This window comes from Pelodiscus sinensis, chromosome 3, assembly GCF_052426305.1.
Source record: "Pelodiscus sinensis isolate ZL-2025 chromosome 3, ASM5242630v1, whole genome shotgun sequence".
NCBI classification, from domain to species: domain Eukaryota; kingdom Metazoa; phylum Chordata; order Testudines; family Trionychidae; genus Pelodiscus; species Pelodiscus sinensis.
In genome coordinates, this window is record NC_143054.1 from 106,025,586 (window position 1) to 106,044,836 (window position 19,251).

At 42.6% G+C, this 19,251-nt stretch overlaps 1 protein-coding gene across 3 annotated transcripts in view; it reads left to right on the top strand.

The window, feature by feature from the left end:
• The window catches only part of ADGB (androglobin), a 242,408-nt gene that overhangs the window by 112,244 nt on the left and 110,913 nt on the right, over window positions 1–19,251 (top strand). For all 3 annotated transcript variants that reach the window (XR_012902706.2, XM_075924379.2, XM_075924378.2), the window contains exons 15-20: window positions 1,472–1,640; window positions 6,008–6,071; window positions 9,192–9,294; window positions 11,916–12,057; window positions 13,845–13,959; window positions 17,518–17,685. Coding sequence is in view for 2 of the 3 variants with exons in the window: in XM_075924379.2 (XP_075780494.2) it covers window positions 1,472–1,640; window positions 6,008–6,071; window positions 9,192–9,294; window positions 11,916–12,057; window positions 13,845–13,959; window positions 17,518–17,685 (761 nt within the window). In the remaining variant the exon portion in view is untranslated. The remainder of the gene's footprint in view (window positions 1–1,471; window positions 1,641–6,007; window positions 6,072–9,191; window positions 9,295–11,915; window positions 12,058–13,844; window positions 13,960–17,517; window positions 17,686–19,251) is intronic.

Consider the following 19,251-nt stretch of genomic DNA (forward strand, 5'->3'; position numbering starts at 1 on the left):
ACAAAGCCCTGGCCGGGTTGATTTTGTTGGAATTGGTCCTGCCTAGAGTAGGGGGCTGGACTTGATGACCTTCTGAGGTCTCTTCCAGTTCTATGATTCTATGACATATTTTCACCTAAATGAAGAATTTTAATTAGATTTGTCCATTTGTTATACCCATTTTGATATTTCTTCACCTCTTTTTCTTTAGCAAACATTGTGGATGGGAAATAAAATTAGTTTGTTCGTATCTGAATTAAACTGTCTGGTTTACAGTAACTCACAGCAATAGTGCAGCACAGAAGCCTGTCTTCAGACTGGGTTAAATATCTCAGACAATATTTTATATAACTCTTATAGAGCAGGGAGTCGAAAATATAACCTGTGAGCACAACTTCTTTTTAAATAGCCTGTTAATGTCATTGTGAAAGATACCAATTTGGCATTCCTGGGATTAGTAAATTCCTCTATCTAGAAATCAATCGTGGTATAGGAAACAACACTATTAGCTTATTCAGGCTGCTCTTGCAACGTGTAAATTGACTCACTTCCTGTGATTTAGGTTAAGGTAAATACAGTACTATATTTTTGGTGCAGAATAAATACCATATAGAACAGAGGTAGGCACTAAAATGGCAGCGATTTGCCAGGGATAGCTCCTGGCAGGCAGCTGCTGCTATGTTTGCCTGTGCCTCCACAGGAGCCGGCAGTTGCTGCTTCCAGCGGCCGGCCGCAAATCACTGATCCTGGCTAATGGAAAATGGTGTGGATTGGTACACTACGTCCTTCAGCTTCCATTGGCCAGGAACAGTGATCTGTGGCCAACAGGAGCTGCAAATGCCTGTGGGGGCACATGTGGTCACCCACTACGGGCAAACTCTAGTGGATCAGATCCAGGCTGCAGGCCGATATTTGCCCACCTCTGATACAGAGTGTACATTACTCACTCTGTCATGCACTTTTACCTCTGATGGCTAGCCAAAACAAAATTTCCATGTCCATATTCATCATAAATCTGATTATGGAAGTCCAGCTTTCCTAAAGGAGAACTATAGGAGTATTAGGCCCTGTTCCTGCAAAGTAATAATGTTAAATACTTACACAATGCATGTCATAGTGTCCTCTGGATGGTTGTTTTTGCTCTTCAGTTAATCAAAAATCTCATACCATTTCTGCTTTTCTCTTCTGTACTTTATAGCTGACTTTGGGTTCACTGTCACATGCAGAGGACTACAGAGAGTCTAACCGTAGCGCCAGTATTATATGTTCTGGGTTGGTGTGCAATTTCAAATGTATAGATGAACGGAGGTGGAAAAGCTAGAAAATTTCAATTACAGTCAACTATGGTTTTTTAAAATTTGTTTTTGCTATTCTGGTTTATTCTCCTTGATTTTATTGTATTTCCATTTTCAAAATATGTGGAAGAAAAACATTTCTTTAATGTGTACATTGTTAGCATATTGACATTTATGTGTATTTCTTATTCATGCAGATGAATTAATTGAAAATATAAGCTTTGATGTGCTTCCGACATCAGAAGTAGTTGACACCAATATATACAGTCAAGTGATGGATAAATCACCAGAAGAAATTGAGTCAGAACGGAATCCTGTTTCCCGGGAAACATGGTTCAGCTTTGAAGACTTCTGTACTTGTTTTCAGTAAGGAGTAGAGGTTTTTTTTATATATTTCTTGAAATGTAGATCAAAGAAGTGAAGTACTATGAAAAAGGGCTTTGTAAAAATTGCATCTTAACACATCTGCTCCTTGTGTTTTATACAGAGTTATGTTGGCTTAATTTTAGGACCAAAAATAAATTGTTGGTATCTTTTAGTCCTCTTGTTACTGCAGCATCAACACAACTCAGCAAAGACAAGCTGAGTTCTATTAGTCTTTGTGTATCTTCAGTATAATTCCCAGTTTCTTACACCTTTGCAAATTGAGTACAGGTGGGGGGATGGTGCAGTTGTCAGTAAAATACGAAGAAGCTTTATTATGGATGAAAAAGGCAAGAATTCAGCTTAAGAACTTGTCTTTATTGTGTAATATGGACATGATTGAACCTGCTTAAATCAGTTTATACTGTAATAATAATAATATAATGATTAATATTGAATTGTAATTTAAAAATTGTAGAATGATTTCATTTCACAAGTGGAACTATTATAATTTAGACCAGGCTATAGATGTTGAGTTATATTTTCAAGGTTGGAAGTTAAAAAAATTGTGTTTTAACTCATACATTTAGCACATATAATTTATAAAATCATTGACTGACAAAAACCATGCAATCAATTGTGCCTTTTACAGTGACTTTTTGGAGTTGAACTAAACTTTTAAATAGATCTTATCAGTTATTTTATTCATCTCTCTGCAGAGGGCTAGCTCAAGGCCTATACACTATTAATGTCCTACTTCAGCATTATAAACACACTTCACTATCTCAGGGTATGCCTACACTGCAGACTGAGATGTAATTTCTAGTTTGTGTACACATAACCACATAAGCTCTGATCAACTAGCCTTCTAAAAGTAGTCAGGTGTTTGGGTAGCAGTACAGGCAGTCCCCGAGTTACGTGGATCCGACTTATGTCGGATCCGCAGTTACGAACGGTGATTTTCTCGCCCCGGAGGACAGGAGCGGCGGGATGCCTGGTCCCACCGCCCACCTCCTCCGGGGCAAGAAAAGCTGCTCCCCGTCTCCCTGGTCTACTGGGCGAGCCAGCAGACCAGGGAGACGCTGAGCAAAGCCGCAGAGGACCCGGGCCGGACCGCGGCGCTGATCTGGAAGCGCCGAGGTCCGGCCCGGGTCCTCCGCCGCTTTGCTCCGCGTCTCCCTGGTCTGCTGGGGAGGGACGCAGCTAGTGCCCCCCCCCAGCAGACCAGGGAGACGTGGAGCAAAGCCCGGGGCCTGTGGTAGAGCAGGTGGGGCGCTGCCGGTTGGTCCCGCAGCACCGCTCCTTGGCACTACTGGACGAACCTGGCAGCACCCCAGCTGCTCTGCCCAGGAGTCCTGATTCAGCCGCTGCTGATCAGTTTCGGCAGTGGCTGAATCAGGACGCCTGGGGCAGAGCAGCTGGGGTGCTGCTGGGTTGGTCCAGTAGCGCCGAGGAGCGGCCGCGCTACTGGACCAACCCAGCAGCACCCGAGCTGCTCTGCCCCAGGCGTCCCCGAGTTAGCCGCTGCTGAAACTGACCAGCGGCTGACTACAGGAAGCCCGAAGCAGAGTTGCTCTGCCCCGGGCTTCCTGGAATCAGCTGCTGATCAGTTTCAGCAGCAGCTGACTTGGGGACGCCTGGGGTTCTTAAGCTGAATCTGTATGTAAGTCAGAACTGGTGTCCAGATTCAGCCGCTGTTGAAACTGATCAGTTTCAGCAGCGGCTGAATCTGGATGCCAGTTCCGACTTACATACAGATTCAACTTAAGAACAAACCTACAGTCCCTATCTTGTACGTAACCCGGGGACTGCCTGTATGGGCTAGCCACCCCAACCACTATCTCATCCAAGACTAGTTTATCCTGCCACCCCTATGCAGCTATGGCTACCCTACTATTTTTAGTTGCAAATTCAAGCCAAATTTACATCTCCAGTTCCAATGTAGACATGTCTTCAGTCTTCTGTATCAAAAGTAGGAAAACCTAACTTTTTTCAATCCTAGGTGTTTTATACCTTGAAAGAAAAATGGAGATTATTCCTTATTTTTGAATGTTTTATTTTATATAAACAAATGACTCTAATTGAGTACATCTGCTCAGTTCTTGCTGCATTTTGAGTTTTTGATTGGTATCTTTACAGAAGTCAGAATTTATTGATGTGCTTAATATGCTTCTTAATATGCGTAATAACCTATTGTTAGATGTTCTGATTCTCTCTATGCTTTTTTAAGCTTTTGTCTTTTAGCCTCACTAATATTTCAATTATTTTATTTTTATGATTGATATTTCTTTGGGTAGCCTTCACTTTCTGCTCATTAGGAACTGACTGGAAGGTCTTTACCTCAGTGGCTATTGTCATAGATGGTATGTGAGGGTGGTATGTAGGGATGTAAGCGAGTAGTTGACTAGTTGACTACCTGAGAAGCCTAGGCTTAGGTAATTGAGTTGACTACTTGCATTCCCCCCACCCTTGTTGCCTCTATCAGGGGCAGTTAGGGCGAGAAGCAGAGCCAGTGCTGGCAGGAGCCAGCTTAAAAGCTTTTCCCCCCAGCACTGTCTCTGTTGTGCCGCCTGCTCCCTCCCCCCGCCCCCAGTGCAGGGGTCAGGGAGGTCAGGGGAGACTACTGCGAAGCAGCCTCACCCTGCGGTGGACCCAGGTTGGCTGCAGGCAGAGGCTGCTCCAGTAACAACCCCTGTCTGCAGGGGTCCCAACTCCCCACTGAAACCCTTTGAGGACAGGGGCTGCCGCCGCGAAGAAGCTTCTATTTGCGGCAGCATGGGCTGGCCATGGGCAGAAGCTGCTCCAGCAGTAGCCCTCTGCAGACAGGGAGTTGCTGTGCCCCCCACAGATGGGGGTTACTGCCAGCTGGGCAGGTAGCCTGGCTCAATCCTGGCTTGTGCCAGGTCCGTGACTAAACCCCACTGCAGCTCTGCAAGGTAGTAGGAACCAGGGGGCAGCAACCAAAATCAGCTTTGTCTTTTAAATTGCAGAGTCACAGCTGGGTTTAGTCCCAGACCTGGCGCGAGCCAGTACTGAGCTGGGCTGCCTTCTCCTATCAACTAATCGAGTAGTCCATACAAATTCTATTGACTGCTTGATGAGTAAATTAATCTCATTTTAACGTCCCTAGTAGTATGTAGCTTGTGCCTGAACCTGCCAATGTTACCCACTATCTGTAGGGGCTAAACACTATTGAGTACTTAGAATTTGGGAAAGTCTGCCTGTGTCATGTAGGAAGCTCCAGATCAGGAGTAAGAATACCATAAGATCCTGTAAGAGAATCCTTTACTGAAGCATAGTCATAAGGCAAGTGATTTCCCCGTTCCACTCTGCAAACACTGTTTCCTATTTGTAAAGGGTGTAATTTAGTTAAAGGTCCATTTAAAGTCAACAGTGAAATATGAACAATTTTTAAAGGATTATTAGTTGAACACAGAGTAAATTACTGTCAACCTTTTGAAGACCACTGTAACAAATTTATATGCCAAACTTGTCAGTTCCTTTTTCTCATTTCTAGAAAGGATGAGAGAGAGTTATCTATTTTTAGAACTTATTTTTTTAAACAACGATCCATCAGTCTATCTCTACTGACCCTTAAAAACTTTTATTATACAGAAATTTTAGCTGCTGGGCTAAGATTTTTATCCTGACAGTTAGTGATGTTGAATGTCTTTGTTTGTCTAATGTGAACATAAGTCAAATAAAGAGAACTTGATATGCATGTTAAAAATTGGCATGAATGTTGAGGGTGGAGGAGCAGATCAGCAGTTGTAGAATCAATGTATATCAGTAATGTATCATAGCCTCAATAGGGACTTTGAATAATCTGAACTCTTCTTTTGTATAAAACCCTGAACTCTGTTTCAGATTCTGTCCTCAGTTAAAGTAGAACTCAGGTGGATTAATTGGGTCAAACTGAGGTCACAGTTTGATTCAGCTTCTTAATCATTTTCTGGTGAGCTTACAAAAACTGTACATTTCACAGAAATACTAACAAATTGCATAAAGGCATTCATTCCTCATTCCTCTGTTTTTTATATATTATATTGATTTGAAGTGTTAAAATTTTAAGTTGATTTTGGTTTGCTGCCATTTACAAATCCAAAGATAAAACTAGCTGTCAGACCTGTGTAAGAAAGACTTAGAACTATAACAAAGATACTAATCAATGTCAGCAGCTTTCACTGGAGATAAATTGTACCTATTCATCTTTTATGAAGCTCCAAATGTTGAAACACTTTCAAGAAATAGTTTTGAGTCTATTTTATAAGGATAGAAATGGTTGCAATATCATCTTATGAGATGAGAGAGAAAATTTACTAACATTAGTAATGCTAAAAATAATTTTTCCACTCATTTTTTCTTTCTAGGAACCTGCATATTTTCCACAAACCAAATTCATATGCTTATAGTTATCAGAAAGCAGATTTTAAGGTAAATGCATGCACCACATTATTTATTTTGCCTTTTTATTGAAAAGGCCTACATCTTGATAATTCATAAATCCTAAACATTAGTGCTACCGATGAAGAACTACTACAGGCAGTCCCCGACTTACGTGGATCCGACTTATGTCACCTCGACCTCCGGGGCGAAAAAAGCTGCTCCCGGTGCCCCTGGTCTGCTGGGGACCGTCTCCAGCAGACCAGGGGCATCGGGAGCAAAGCCGCAGCCCGGGTGGGTTTGCTCGCGGTGCCCCTGGTCTGCTGGAGACGGTCTCCAGCAGACCAGGGGACACCGCGAGCAAACCCGCAGCAGCGGCGGGGTCCCGCGCTTCTGAGGCTTTGCTCCGGCAAAGCCTCAGAAGCGCGCGGACCCTGCCGTGGCTGCGGGTTTGCTCCCGGTGCCCCTGGTCTGCTGGGGACCATCTCCAGCAAACCAGGGGCACCGGAAGCAAAGCGGTCCCGCGCCAGAGCAAAGCCTCAGAGGCAAGGCAACCCCCCCCCCCCGCTGCCGCTTTGCTCCCTGTGTCCCTGGTCTGCTGGGGTGGGGGGGCGCAGCTAGTGTGCCCCTTCCCCCAGCAGACCAGGCTTTTGTTGTGGACCCTGGGACAGAGTAGCTGGGGCGCTGCCGGTTGGTCCCGCAGAGCCGCTCTGGGCACTACTGGACCAACCCGGCAGCACCCCAGCTGCTCTGCCCCAGGCGTCCCCAAGTCAGCCATTGCTGAAACTGACCAGCACTGACTACAGGAAGCCCGAGGCACAGTTGCTCTGCCCCGGGCTTCCTGGAATCAGCTGCTGATCAGTTTCAGCAGCAGCTGACTTGGGGTTCTTAAGTTGAATCTGTATGTAAGTCAGAACTGGCAGTCAGTTTCAGCAGCGGCTGAATCTGGACGCCAGTTCCGACTTACATACAGATTCAACTTAAGAACAAACCTACAGTCCCTATCTTGTACGTAACCCGGGGACTGCCTGTATTTACAGACAAAATAATAGTGCATAAATAATAGATGAACATACTTAGGATGTCAGTGGTCATTATTAAAAATCAACTGTGCTAACACTTATACTTCAATATTTCCTTCCTTCGAAATCTGAAATGACAGTGCTACCATGGTTTACTATTTTGCAATGTCTGAACAAATGCTGGTTGTTGGAGGTGGCAAAAAAGATTTCAGGTTACATTGTAGAGTATAGTAGGCCAGATCTTCAGCTCCACTTAAGCAGCAAGACAAAGGTGTCTTAAATTTGCCTTTAAGCAGCTGTTTGAAATGTCTCTCAAATGAATCCCAGACTGATTCAATCTCTGAGAGTCACAAGATTAGGAGGGCAGAAATATCCTCTCCCATCCCTTGACTCTTTAGGTATGCTAAGTGATACTCTGGTGCACTTGAGAATCTATTCCAGTAACTGGAATTACATTATACATATACTGCAATTACAATGTAAAACACTGTAGAAATGTTTTTGATACCTGTAGCTTAACTAATTAATTCATGAAGCTGGAAGATTAAACACGCCTGAATAATGTATTGCTCCTTTAGTTTCATATTTAGTACATTAATATCCTGTAATTATTGTGCAGTTAAACTTTGTCATGAATAGACTTAGTACAAACTCCTGTGCTCAGAAATGATCTCTATGGGTTATATCCCATAACTGCAGCATAACATCAGTATCATTAGGCTCAGTGTTACAAAGTGTAATTAGATAGTAGATCAGTTTTTTCTGACTAACTTACGCTCTGGGTTTGCACCTGCATACAACTGAAAATATGCTCTGTTACTAAACTTTAATCAACACAATCCTAGCTGTGTGCTCGGATGGCAAAGTATAATCTTTAGAACCCTTTCCTCTGGCACTATCACATTTTATTAGAGACAGGTAAATGAAATATTCATATCATCTGGCAAATTAAATATCAGCCATGTGGGATAACACTTTTATACTGTAGTTTCAGAGATTTCTAGATTTGTTAAGGTCAGAAGGGGCCATTACATCATTTAGTCTGATATCCTATGTATCATAGGCCATTAAATTTCACCTAGTTGCCCCTGTATTGACCCAATAACTTGTGTTTGGATAAAGCATATCTTCCTGAAGGGCATCTAGCCTTGATCTGAACACATACCAATAGCCTTTTTTGAAAGATACTTTTGAAAAAACCTCTCTTGAAAAAGAGCATCTAGACTACAACCAGTACTTTCGAAAAAGCAAGCCGCTTTTTCAAAAGAGAGCACCCAGACAGTCTGGATGCTCTCTTTTGAAAAAGCACAGTTTGCATTACATAGTGCCTTTTTTTTAAAAAAAGTACTTTCGAAAAAATGAGTTATTCCTCGTAAAACGAGGTTTTCAATAGTTGAAAAAACTGCTGCGTTCTTTCGATTTACTTTTGAAAGAATGTGGCAGCAGTCTAGACTCAGGGAAAGTTTTTTCAAAAAAAGGCCACTTTTTCCGAGGAAACCCTGTAGTCTATGCACACCCTTGGTATCAGACTGGTAGTATTCACATTTATGGTATGAGAAACAGTCAAATTTAAGAAGAAATATAAGAGACAATGAAGTGAAGTATAAATGAGAGTATTTTCTAAGAATGGTGCAGTACACATTACTGTTTCTAGTGTTTATGCATTAAAGTTGTTGTTAAACAAAGTGCTGCCATATTTATGATTTTTGCAAAATATAAATCAAGCTACTTACTGTGTTACAAGTCAACAATATTCCTGATACTGTGTCTTTTAAGTTTGTTGGAATTTAATTAGAGTTGGAAAACTGTAGAACAATATCCTTGATGTTTCATACCTTTAAAAATATATTGATAACTAAGTTGATCCCTTATTAAATACTAGCAAATAAATACCTTTAATTAAATTAAAGTTATATGAGGAAGATGTGCTTAAGATGTAGGCACATTTTCCATTAAAGAAACTATTTTTCCTTTATTCTCTCTAATGAAAGGTTAATATTAATAGGCAGATGAAACTAGAAGCACTGGCAACAATTAATTCCTTGTTTTACATACTGCACATTGAATCACAAAGTCTGAAATTTAAATAAAAAATTGTAAAAGACTAATTCAACAAAAATTAAAAATGAATGCCCTTTTCCATCTGCAGTTTACTGATGATCGAGTCCTCTATTATTTATTTGTGGACAGCCTGAAGCCTATTGAAATCCTGGTTAGTTTTTCTGCATTAGTACGCTGGGGTGATTCTGGAGGTAAGATCAATACCAAAAAAAGTGTGTTACTAATGATTGTTCTCAACTGCTAAAGACTCTTTTATCTAACTGTCTTATTTTGAAACATACTTTTTTCTTATTTTTTTGTCTTGTATTGAGCAGGTGACACTCAATATCTATATGGTTTAATGAGAACTGCAATACAGTAATTCCTCATTTAACATTTTAGATGCGTTTCTGAAAATGTTCATGCTAAGCAAAAACATGCTATGTGGGGTCAATTTTCCCATTAAAAATAATGGAAAAGGTGGGAGTTGCATTTCAGGTGGTGACCGCAAAGTCAATTTTTTGTTGGTGCTGGGTCATCAACATTAACATTAGATATCTAGCAATACAAGATAACTAGCAATAAAAGTCGCCGTAGTTTGTTAAAACACAAAGATAAAAATATGAGTGAGCGGAGAAGCGCTGTGACCACTTGTATTCATTCGCTCATGCGTATTACCACTGTTTTCACCAAACAGGAGGGGAAGTGAAAGTGCACAGAGCTGCTTCCTTCTCCCATTAACCGGAGCCAGCCCTCACAGGGGCTGTGTCTACATTGGCACCCTTTTCCGGAAAAGGGATGCTAATGAGACCAGTCGGAATTGCAAATGCCACGGGGGATTTAAATATCCCCCACGGCATTTGCATGAACATGGCTGCCGCTTTTTTCCAGCTCGGGGCTTTGCTGGAGAAAAGCGCCAGTCTAGACGGGATCTTTCGGAAAATAAAGCCTTTTTATTTGTTTGAATTAATTTACACTGAGGGTGTGTCTAAACTACACCCTTCTGCCGACAGAGGGATGTAGATTAGGCATATCGCTATTGCAAATGAAGTGGGGATTTAAATATCCCGCGCTTCGTTTGAATAGAAATGGCCACCGCTTTTTGCCGCCGTGGCACTTTGACGGCAAAAAGCAGCAGTCTAGATAGGGATTGGTTGACAAGGAAAGCCTTTTCCGACCGATCCCTTATGCCTCATGCAACGAGGTCTCCGTCTAGACTGCTGCTTTTTGCCAGCAAAGTGCTGCGTTGGCAAAAAGCGGCGCTCATTTCTATTCACAGGAAGTGCAGGATATTTAAATCCCCTCTTCATTTGCAACAGCAATGTGCCTAATCTACATACCTCTGTCGGCAGAGGGGTGTAGTTTAGACACACCCTCAGAGTGTAAATGTACTCCAAGTGAGTGCACAAGGTTTTTCTTCAAGAGACATTCTGGGGTCTCCCCAGTAGTATAGGTGCATGCCAGTGCTGCAAAGTGGATTCTTGATAGCAGTGCAGTCGGGGCATGCATGCTCAGCATGCAATATGCACAGCACCATCACGTATGTGCGGCCACCCTCCATTCAGTTCCTTTATACTGTCCCCAGAACCATGGGATCTACACCTGGTACTGACGACACTCAAAACCCCCATTCGAACCCATGGCCACATGCTCCCTTCTCCACCTAACCCTAAAAAAGGCATTCCTAGTTGCAATAATGTCAGCCCGTAGAGTAGGCGTGATGGCCACCCTAATGGTGGACCCACCGTTCACTGTTATTTTTAAGGACAAAGTCTTTTTTTGGACACACCCCAAGTTTTTACCAAAGGTGAAAAACTAAACAATACACTTACCTGTATTCTTCCCAGAGCCTCACGCCAACACCTTCAAGGCACAGATGCATACCCTCGATGCCCAAAGGGCACTCTCCTTTTACATCCATAGAACAAAACCCTTCAGAGAGTCTCCACGACTCTTCGTCTCCATTGCAGAATGCAACAAGGGCAGCCGCATATCATCCCAGAAATTATCTCATTAGATTTCTGGCTGCATCGCCATGTGCTACTTGCTCAATCATCTACCACCACCTATCTCAATCCAGGCACATTCTACTGGAGTGGTTGCCACCTCAGTCGCTAACCTGAGGAAGGTTCCCATCGATGACATATGTGCTGCTGCTACGTGGGCATCAGAACAAACTTTTGCTAAGCACTATGTGCTTTCCTCAGGGCCTCTCCACTACACAAGAGTAGCAAAGGCCGTACTGCAGACAGCTTACCTGCCTGATCCGAAGACCCATAACACAAATTGCTTTGCAGTCACCTACTGTGGACCACCCCCAGGAACATCTCTCTCTCGGAGAGGAGGTTACTCACCTTGCTGTATCTGACATTCAAGATGAGTATCCCTGGGGGTGCAACACTACCCTCCCTTCCTTCCCTCTATTTCGGAAAAAAATGCTTTTCTCCTACACCGGGTTCCGAATAGAGAAGGAACTGAAGGGAGAGTGGCCACGCATGTGCGATGGTGCTGGTGGGGACCCGCGCACATCACGCACTGCGCATGTACAGCCTCCAATGTACTTCTGTCAAGAATTCGCTCTACAGCACTGTGACGCACCTACATGTACTGTGGATATGCTGTTTTTCAAGAGCTACCAATAAGGGTCAGCAACTTCAGTGTCTGAGTAGGGCACTTAGCTGGTGAAGATATCGCTGGCATATTCAACATACAAATAGTCCCTTTGGGATTTTTTTATGTGCTTTGATGACTAAAATATGATCCTGAATTCTGCTTCATGGTATTTGTATTAATTGACCTGCTAACTTTATTTTTCTAATTGTTTTTCTTACAGCTACACAAAAAGAAGGTTCTGGCATACCACAGGGCATGCTTACAGTTGAAAGTTTCTCTTGGAAAAGTGTAGCTACTAGCCAACTTATGCTAAAGATACATACATATGCAACCAAAGCTGCTATGCTAAGCCTTCCCCCAGGGTGTGTACCGGTCCTTTGTTTCCTCTCTGGTACTTACAGGCCTGTTGTAGCCTTAAGGATAGAATTTACATAACTGAATCTGGAATGGTTAATTATTTGCAAATATTTGGATGTTAAATTTGCATATTTTGTAGCATTTTCCAAGTTTTGGTAAGATTGCAATGTTTATATAGATTTAAGAATCATTGCTAAAATTTTTCAAGTTGTGTGTCAATCTGTGAATCTCTTACTCTCTCTTTACAGAGTAGTTATTCATATGAGTAGACCCACTAGTTTTTCCTATAAAAAACACAACTGAAAATACATTGTGTAGGTTAGTTGTTTCTAAATAGGGTTGGCTAAGATATTAGCAGTTTTCTCGGTCATTTATTGTAACTACAACTTTTCTTGCAGCATGATACAAAGCCAATGTTGTAGCTCTTTGTGAAATAGAATTTAGGAAACATTAAGTAATATCCAACTATACCTTTCTTCAGAATTACAACTTAGAACTGTTAGGAAACCATGACATCGATGCTTTGGGAAGTTCACATCTCTTGACATACAGCCCTAGATTTCTAGTTTAAAGCAGTTCCTTAGCTGCAAAAATGAAGAAAGACAATTCCATCCCACTCTCTTCATCCTTACCTGTTACAAATAAGCTCCCCATCTATGACACTGTACCTCTGATTCCCCATTGTCTACAATTTGCAATCAGGCCACAAGGAATAATTAATTATATATAATGTATAATATGTCAGTCTCGGGCATGGGAGTAGCAGTGGACTGAGGACCTACACTGTGGAGCAATTTGCATTTCATTCGAAAATAAAAAAAAATTACTCGGGAATCCAAATGGAAAGTTTCCTCCTACTGTCCACTTGGATGTTAGGAAGAGTTGTAATCGTCGTCTTCAACCAATTGCAATTAAAAACATTTTTTAAAGTCTTTGGATTGCATTGCTTCTCCCTTATTTTTGTTGCCATTTATTACAGAGCTTAAACAGTTCTCATGCCATCATTCACAAGAGAAAGGATGAATATGGTGCTGAGTACCTGATCCTGTCTTGTGTGAATATAAAAAAACATCTTTGTTTTAAAATTGGAATCAGCTGGGGTTTGCAAGGGGCACACTGAACTTATATAGATCATCAGCTGATGAGGCCACTCTTGAATGGATTGGGTCCAGAATAATTGCATAAAAGAGCCACAGCTTTAGCATTATAGCTAGGCTAATCTTGTTTTGTATCTACATTTTCTTTTTTTTCCCTATGCCCTTTTTGTTTAAAGTTACACATAACCAGGACATTTGACTCTTGCTATGGATTTTCCAGACCAGATTTATAAACTTAAATGTAGCCAGCTGTGGTCTTTGCTTTTAAAGTCATCTTCTTTTTTATTATATTTTTCAATCAGTGTCCGGGAAACAACAGATAAACCGAAAAGGAGCCATGATCTCTGACCTAAAGAGTTTATACTCTATCCTTATGAAAAACTATAGTAATATGTCATTCTATATTACAAAAAACACATATAATCAAACTAAATCAGAAAAAAAATATAAAACATTCGCTTTTCAAATTACAACCTGTAATTATAACCTCATCAGTATGTCTTTGAGCATTTCCTCTTGCTTTGTTCAATTACTTATTTGAGAACCAAACAGTTAGCAATTGAGGGTTAAGAAGACTGATGAGCCAGTGAAGAAATGCATTGCTCCAAAGTTGGCCCACTGAATGAAAATGTTGAAGAACCACTGTTGTAAAAGAGAGTGCTTTAATTTTCTGTTATGTTTCATTTTGTATGTAGGCGACATGTGTTACTCTTCACTGCAAGTTCCCCCGTAGGGCACCATATCCATCTGTGTAGCATGGTGCCATGTGTGTTTGGTGAAGAGGATACTGTTATGCCAAATCTTGACAAGGTACATGTTACCATAACAACCTGTGAAATATTATTGCAAGTCATTGACCATTGTTTCCCTCATACTGATCTAATTTTTCTCTTGAATGTTGAGTTTGGAGGATATGCAAGAGAATTTTGTGAGATGTGAAGGAGGAGATGGATTACAATTATTTAAAAAGAACAGTATTCTCATAAAAATATATTTAAATCTTAATATAAATAATATTGCATCTCCATTTATAGTTGATTTTATTGAATCATATACATTCCCAATATATATGGAAGCAAGGAAAACTGTTCTGAGATAGTGGAAATATGAGGGAGAGAGACTCATATGAAGATGGGCATAGTTATAGCAACATGATGTAAATATATAAGTAGGCGCTGTATATTGTTTTGTTTCACATAAAATAGATGAAAATTGATTCATATTCTTATATATAATTGGATATTAAATGTAGTAGAAATATTTAAATTGAAGGTAGTGTATGGTCTCTTTTGCAGCACTCTCTAGGTGTGTCTAGACTACCGGGTTTTGTTGACAAAAGTGTCCTTTTGTTGACAAAACTATACCTGCATCTACATTACCGCCGTGTTCTGTCAACTGTAAGTCGACAGAACATGGCAGTTTTGTTGAAAGCGATAAACCTCGTTTTACAAGGAAGAACGCCTTTTTCGACAGAGGTCTGTTGACAAAAGGTGTGTGTGGACGCAGGGAGCCAGTTCTGTTGACAAAAAAGGCCTCCAGGAAGAAGCCCTTGTGGATAGTCTAGCCTTTACATGTACAGCACCTCTGTGGTTCCTGGCCACAGCCTCTTAAAGTCACAGGCACCCAGACAGGCCAGAGCACCCGTGACAGCCGTGACAACCATGTCCCAGCCTCGAGGGCCCCCCGGCCCTTCTTAGGACAGAGACAAGGACCCACCCAGTGGCACCAAAAGGCGGGCACCAGCCTGGTCAGGGCCAGAAATCCAAAACCTCTTGGAGCTCTGGTCCTAGGAAGAAGCTCGGCAGGCCCTGCAGACACGCCACAGGAATGCGGACATCTGCAAGCGCCTGGCCCAAGGGCTGGCCACCAAAGGGCATCACCCCCGCACTATGGCACAAGTCAGGGCCACGGTAAAGGAGCTGCGGCAGGGATATGCCAGGGCCAGGGACCAGAGCTTCCACTCCAGGGCAATGTGTGTCCCATTGAGGGCTCCTCTGCATTGATGGCCCTCACCACCTGCAGCACGAGACAAATAGACAGACAGAAACCAGGGAGTTAGACAGGTTACCTAAACACTTGGGAGAAGAACCCTCCCCCCCATCCCTCTGCTTGTCAGGATGCCACCCTCCCCCACATCAGTGCACGGGTGGCCAAGGAGCAGCCTCCGAATGCCACTCCATCCCCCACTCCCTCTTGCCCTTGCGTGGCAGTTCCCCTTTCTCAACCCACACACTCAGCAGGGCCTGTCCCCCAAAAGTGACTTACCTTCATCAAGATGGCCCCGATGGTAGACTACCCCATGCCAAACTGGTGTCCAATGGAGTGGTAGCTGTCGGGGGTGGCCAGCTTCCACAGGGCAATTGTTACACACTTCTGCAGGGGGATAGCGGGCCACAAGTGTATGTCCTGGTGTTCCAGAGCAGGAGCACACCAGGCACACAGCTCCACGAATGTGGCCTTCTGCATCCAAAAGTTGCGGAGCCAGTGGTCGTCATCCCAGAGCTGCATGACAAGTCCAGTCCAAACTCATCTCGTGCCTCCAAATCTGCCTGTCCCCAGAAAAGTTTGGGGCAAGGGCAGAGCTCCTCGATGTGGTCCAGGTCCATATGGGGCAGGAGATTCATGACAGAGTCATGCAGATGCAGCAGAAGCTGTAGTATGGCAGCATGAGGCCATCGCCTGCCCAGGGGCAGCTCAGGCTCCATGGCCAAATAAAAGGTGAAAAGCAGAAAACCCCCCAGAAAATAAACTACTGTGGTGTCCGAGGAAGCAGGGCAACCAGAGCAAGCACTGGAGCAGCTTTGCTTTCCCTCTAGGAGGTAGGCAAATCAGAAACAAGAGCAGAGCAACGGCTGTCCAGGGTGATCCCTTTAAGCATGCATCTCTGCAAAGGGCAGGCAGCAGCACCTGGAAATAAAGACTGCCCCCATACCCTTCCAGAAGCACTTACGGGTGCCTTCTTTTTTCGACAGAGCATCTGGCAGTCTGGATGCTCTTTTCCGAAAAGGCGGATCAATTTTTCGATCCACATAATGTAATCTAGACTCTCTTTTTCGACAGAGGCTTTGTCGACAGATACAGTTGACAAAGCTTCTGTTGACAGAGGGATTCAGTTTAGATGTAGCCTCTGATAGCTATAAAATGGATGTAAAGATAGGTTCAAAAATGCCTACAAACTGTAAGTCAGATGAATTCCTTTTCCCCTATGTGGTTCCAAAATGACCAGTAGGCCCCATAATAACTTCTGTTCTTAAAATGAACTATGAATTCAGAAAACTTTGTGATTAGAGGTGCTGGGGAACAGTTAACGTTTTCTCAGATCTGCTGTTTAAATTGTTTGAAGATCCAGACAGATGTCTCTTCCTTAGTTACACACATTCCACAATTTCAAGGTTTCTTTTGCAAATGATTGTGCTGGAGATTTGGAGTTTTTTTTAGATGAGTGTAGATTCTCAGGCAAAGTTATGCAACACATTTTTTAAAAGAGGAAATTTTGCAACTATTCACAGTGCTACAGAATTGCAGGGCTCTTATAATAGGATATTAAAGTAGTTTATGCAAACTGGGATGGATATTTAGAAAGGAAGATTAAACCCGAGAACTTGATATATTAAGAAAAAAAGAAATATTTTCAACTCCCCCTTCTCTTTTCAAAAGGGAGAATCTGTGAGAGAAACTCTCCAGGCCATCAGAAGAGTGTAAAATAGCCTCTGCCGTTCCTTTCTGTGGTGGTCTTTCCACAGATTTTTTTCAAGAGAGGAAGCCAGTCTCTAGAGTGGGGTGGGGGTGGGGGGGGGCAAATACCAGCCCAAGTGCTGCATCTGATCCGCCAGGATTAGCCTTAGCCTTTGCTGCTAACCTTTGGTGCTTCCCGCAGCTTCCATTGGCCGAGAATAGTAATTTACTGCCAATGGGAGCTGCAATCGGTAATACCTGCAAAGGCTCAGGTAAATATAGAAGTGGCTGCCTGCCAGGAGCTAACCGTGGCAAACCATCACTGTTTTATTGCCCACCCCGACTTTAGAGCACAACTTCCAGCTGAGTTTCTTGAGTATTGCATAGAAATTCAGGTGAACGTTAATATTGCTTCAGGCAGCATTTGCTTTGACATGGTATTCAACCAAATATAAATACTCTTCTAAGAATATATGGATGGGATTAACTAATATTATGACATAATGTGAATTTTAAATAGTAAAAGCTTTCACTTACTCTTACTACAATACAGACACACATCTAAATTTGACTGAACATTCTACTGTGCTTGGTAGAAAAGACGAATAATGCATAATATTTTATATTTTTTATTATTTGATTATTAACTGATAGCATTTTCCTTCCAATAGTTAGAATGTTCTCTTTCCCCAGGAGAGCTACCGGTTTATAGAACAGGCTACGGTTATCCTGAAAGCTATTGGAAATGTGATTAATAATTTCAGCAGTGAACCTGAACTTTCCAAGGCCCTGAAGGAACTGGAACTAACTCACTTCCCTCAGATCCTCCACGGTACGGGGATAGCTAGAGACCACATCAAGGTAACAGCTCTGAGAATCTTCTCTTTCTAAAAATATGCACAATATAAGACTATATATATATTAACAATTATGCTCTTTTTCAAAGAAGTTGCTGCTATTATTATTAATTAGACAAATTTTCAAAGGGGCCTCCAGTTCTGCCTCTCATTCTGCATGCATAATTTGGCATTCATTATGCATGTGTAAATGATAGAATTTATTAATGCAAACAGAAATTGCCTTTCTTTTACATATCCAGATTATAATATATGTAGCACTATACATGCTAAATCAGAGACTGTGTTTTGGCAGTTTGGCACTGCATGTTTCAAACATCAGAATTCATCAGCTTTGAAATCTAATTTAGGATATGAAAACAAAGAGACTAACGGATGTTCAGAAAGCAATACACAGCACAATTCCCTACTGTGTTTAAGATTGATATCTCAGAAAAATCTTTGGCTTTTTGTTATTGATGACAATAGTCAGATTCTTTTCATAATCACAACATTGCCCCAATTTTTATTATTTATAATTTCCTTTAAATGTTATATACTTTTATTTAAATTACTCAAGGTCTTTCTTTAGACTGTTAAATAATTATGCTTCTAATATAGAACTTCCTAGTTCAGGGCTGGACAAGATGCCTCTCGTGGGCCGGATCTAGCCTGCCAAGCCACCCGATCCGGCCCACGGACGCCCCTCCCAGGACTCTCAGGCACCCGGCAACTGCTGTATTATATGCAGAGCTGCTTCCTGTGACTCTACTTTGGAGGGAAGGGGAAACTCTGGGTGATCCCCCTCACCCCCAGCCCAATCCTCATCTCCTATTAGTTGGAAACAACCAGCCAACAGGAACTGACTCCAGCCAATATCTCATCCCCTATTGGTCAGAAACAGCTAGCCAATAGGAGCTGAGAGATTGGCGGGGAAAGGGGGGGGAGGATTAGAGCAAGCCTCTCCTCTCCCCCAGAGTTGAGAGCCATGTAGAGGGAGAAAGCTACATTTTCAGTGATCTGGGGCTGCAGCAGGCAGGGAGCCCAGCCTGCCTTCGAGGTGCTGCAGGCCGGGAAATGCTTAGGTAAGTGGCTCCCAGTCAAAGACTACCTCTGGCACTCCTACCCCTCCTGCACCCCAACTCCTTTCTCCAAGTCATCTTCCAAATCCTCTGCACCCCCTGCCCCAGGTTACAACTCCCTGCACCCTCTCATACACCCCTCCCACAGGCTACAATCCTCTCCTGCCCCCCCCCCCCACTTCCTCCCTGACCGTACATCCCAATCCCCTAACACAGGTCACAACCCCTCTTCACTCAAACTCCCTTTCAGACCTCACACCCATCTCCTGCATCCCAGCCCCTTACCCAATGCACCCTTCTGCACTCAGCCTCCATCCCAGAAAAGTGCAGCCCTTGACCACTTTCTAAAATCTTGGAGTGCCCCTACCCACCAAAAATTATTGCCTACCCTGTCCTAGTGTAATAGCAGATACTAGAAATAACAAAGTGGTTATACCCGAAACCCCTGATAACTAAAACAGTGATATTATTGTTGACTACAATTGGTATTTAGCTACCCATCCTAACAA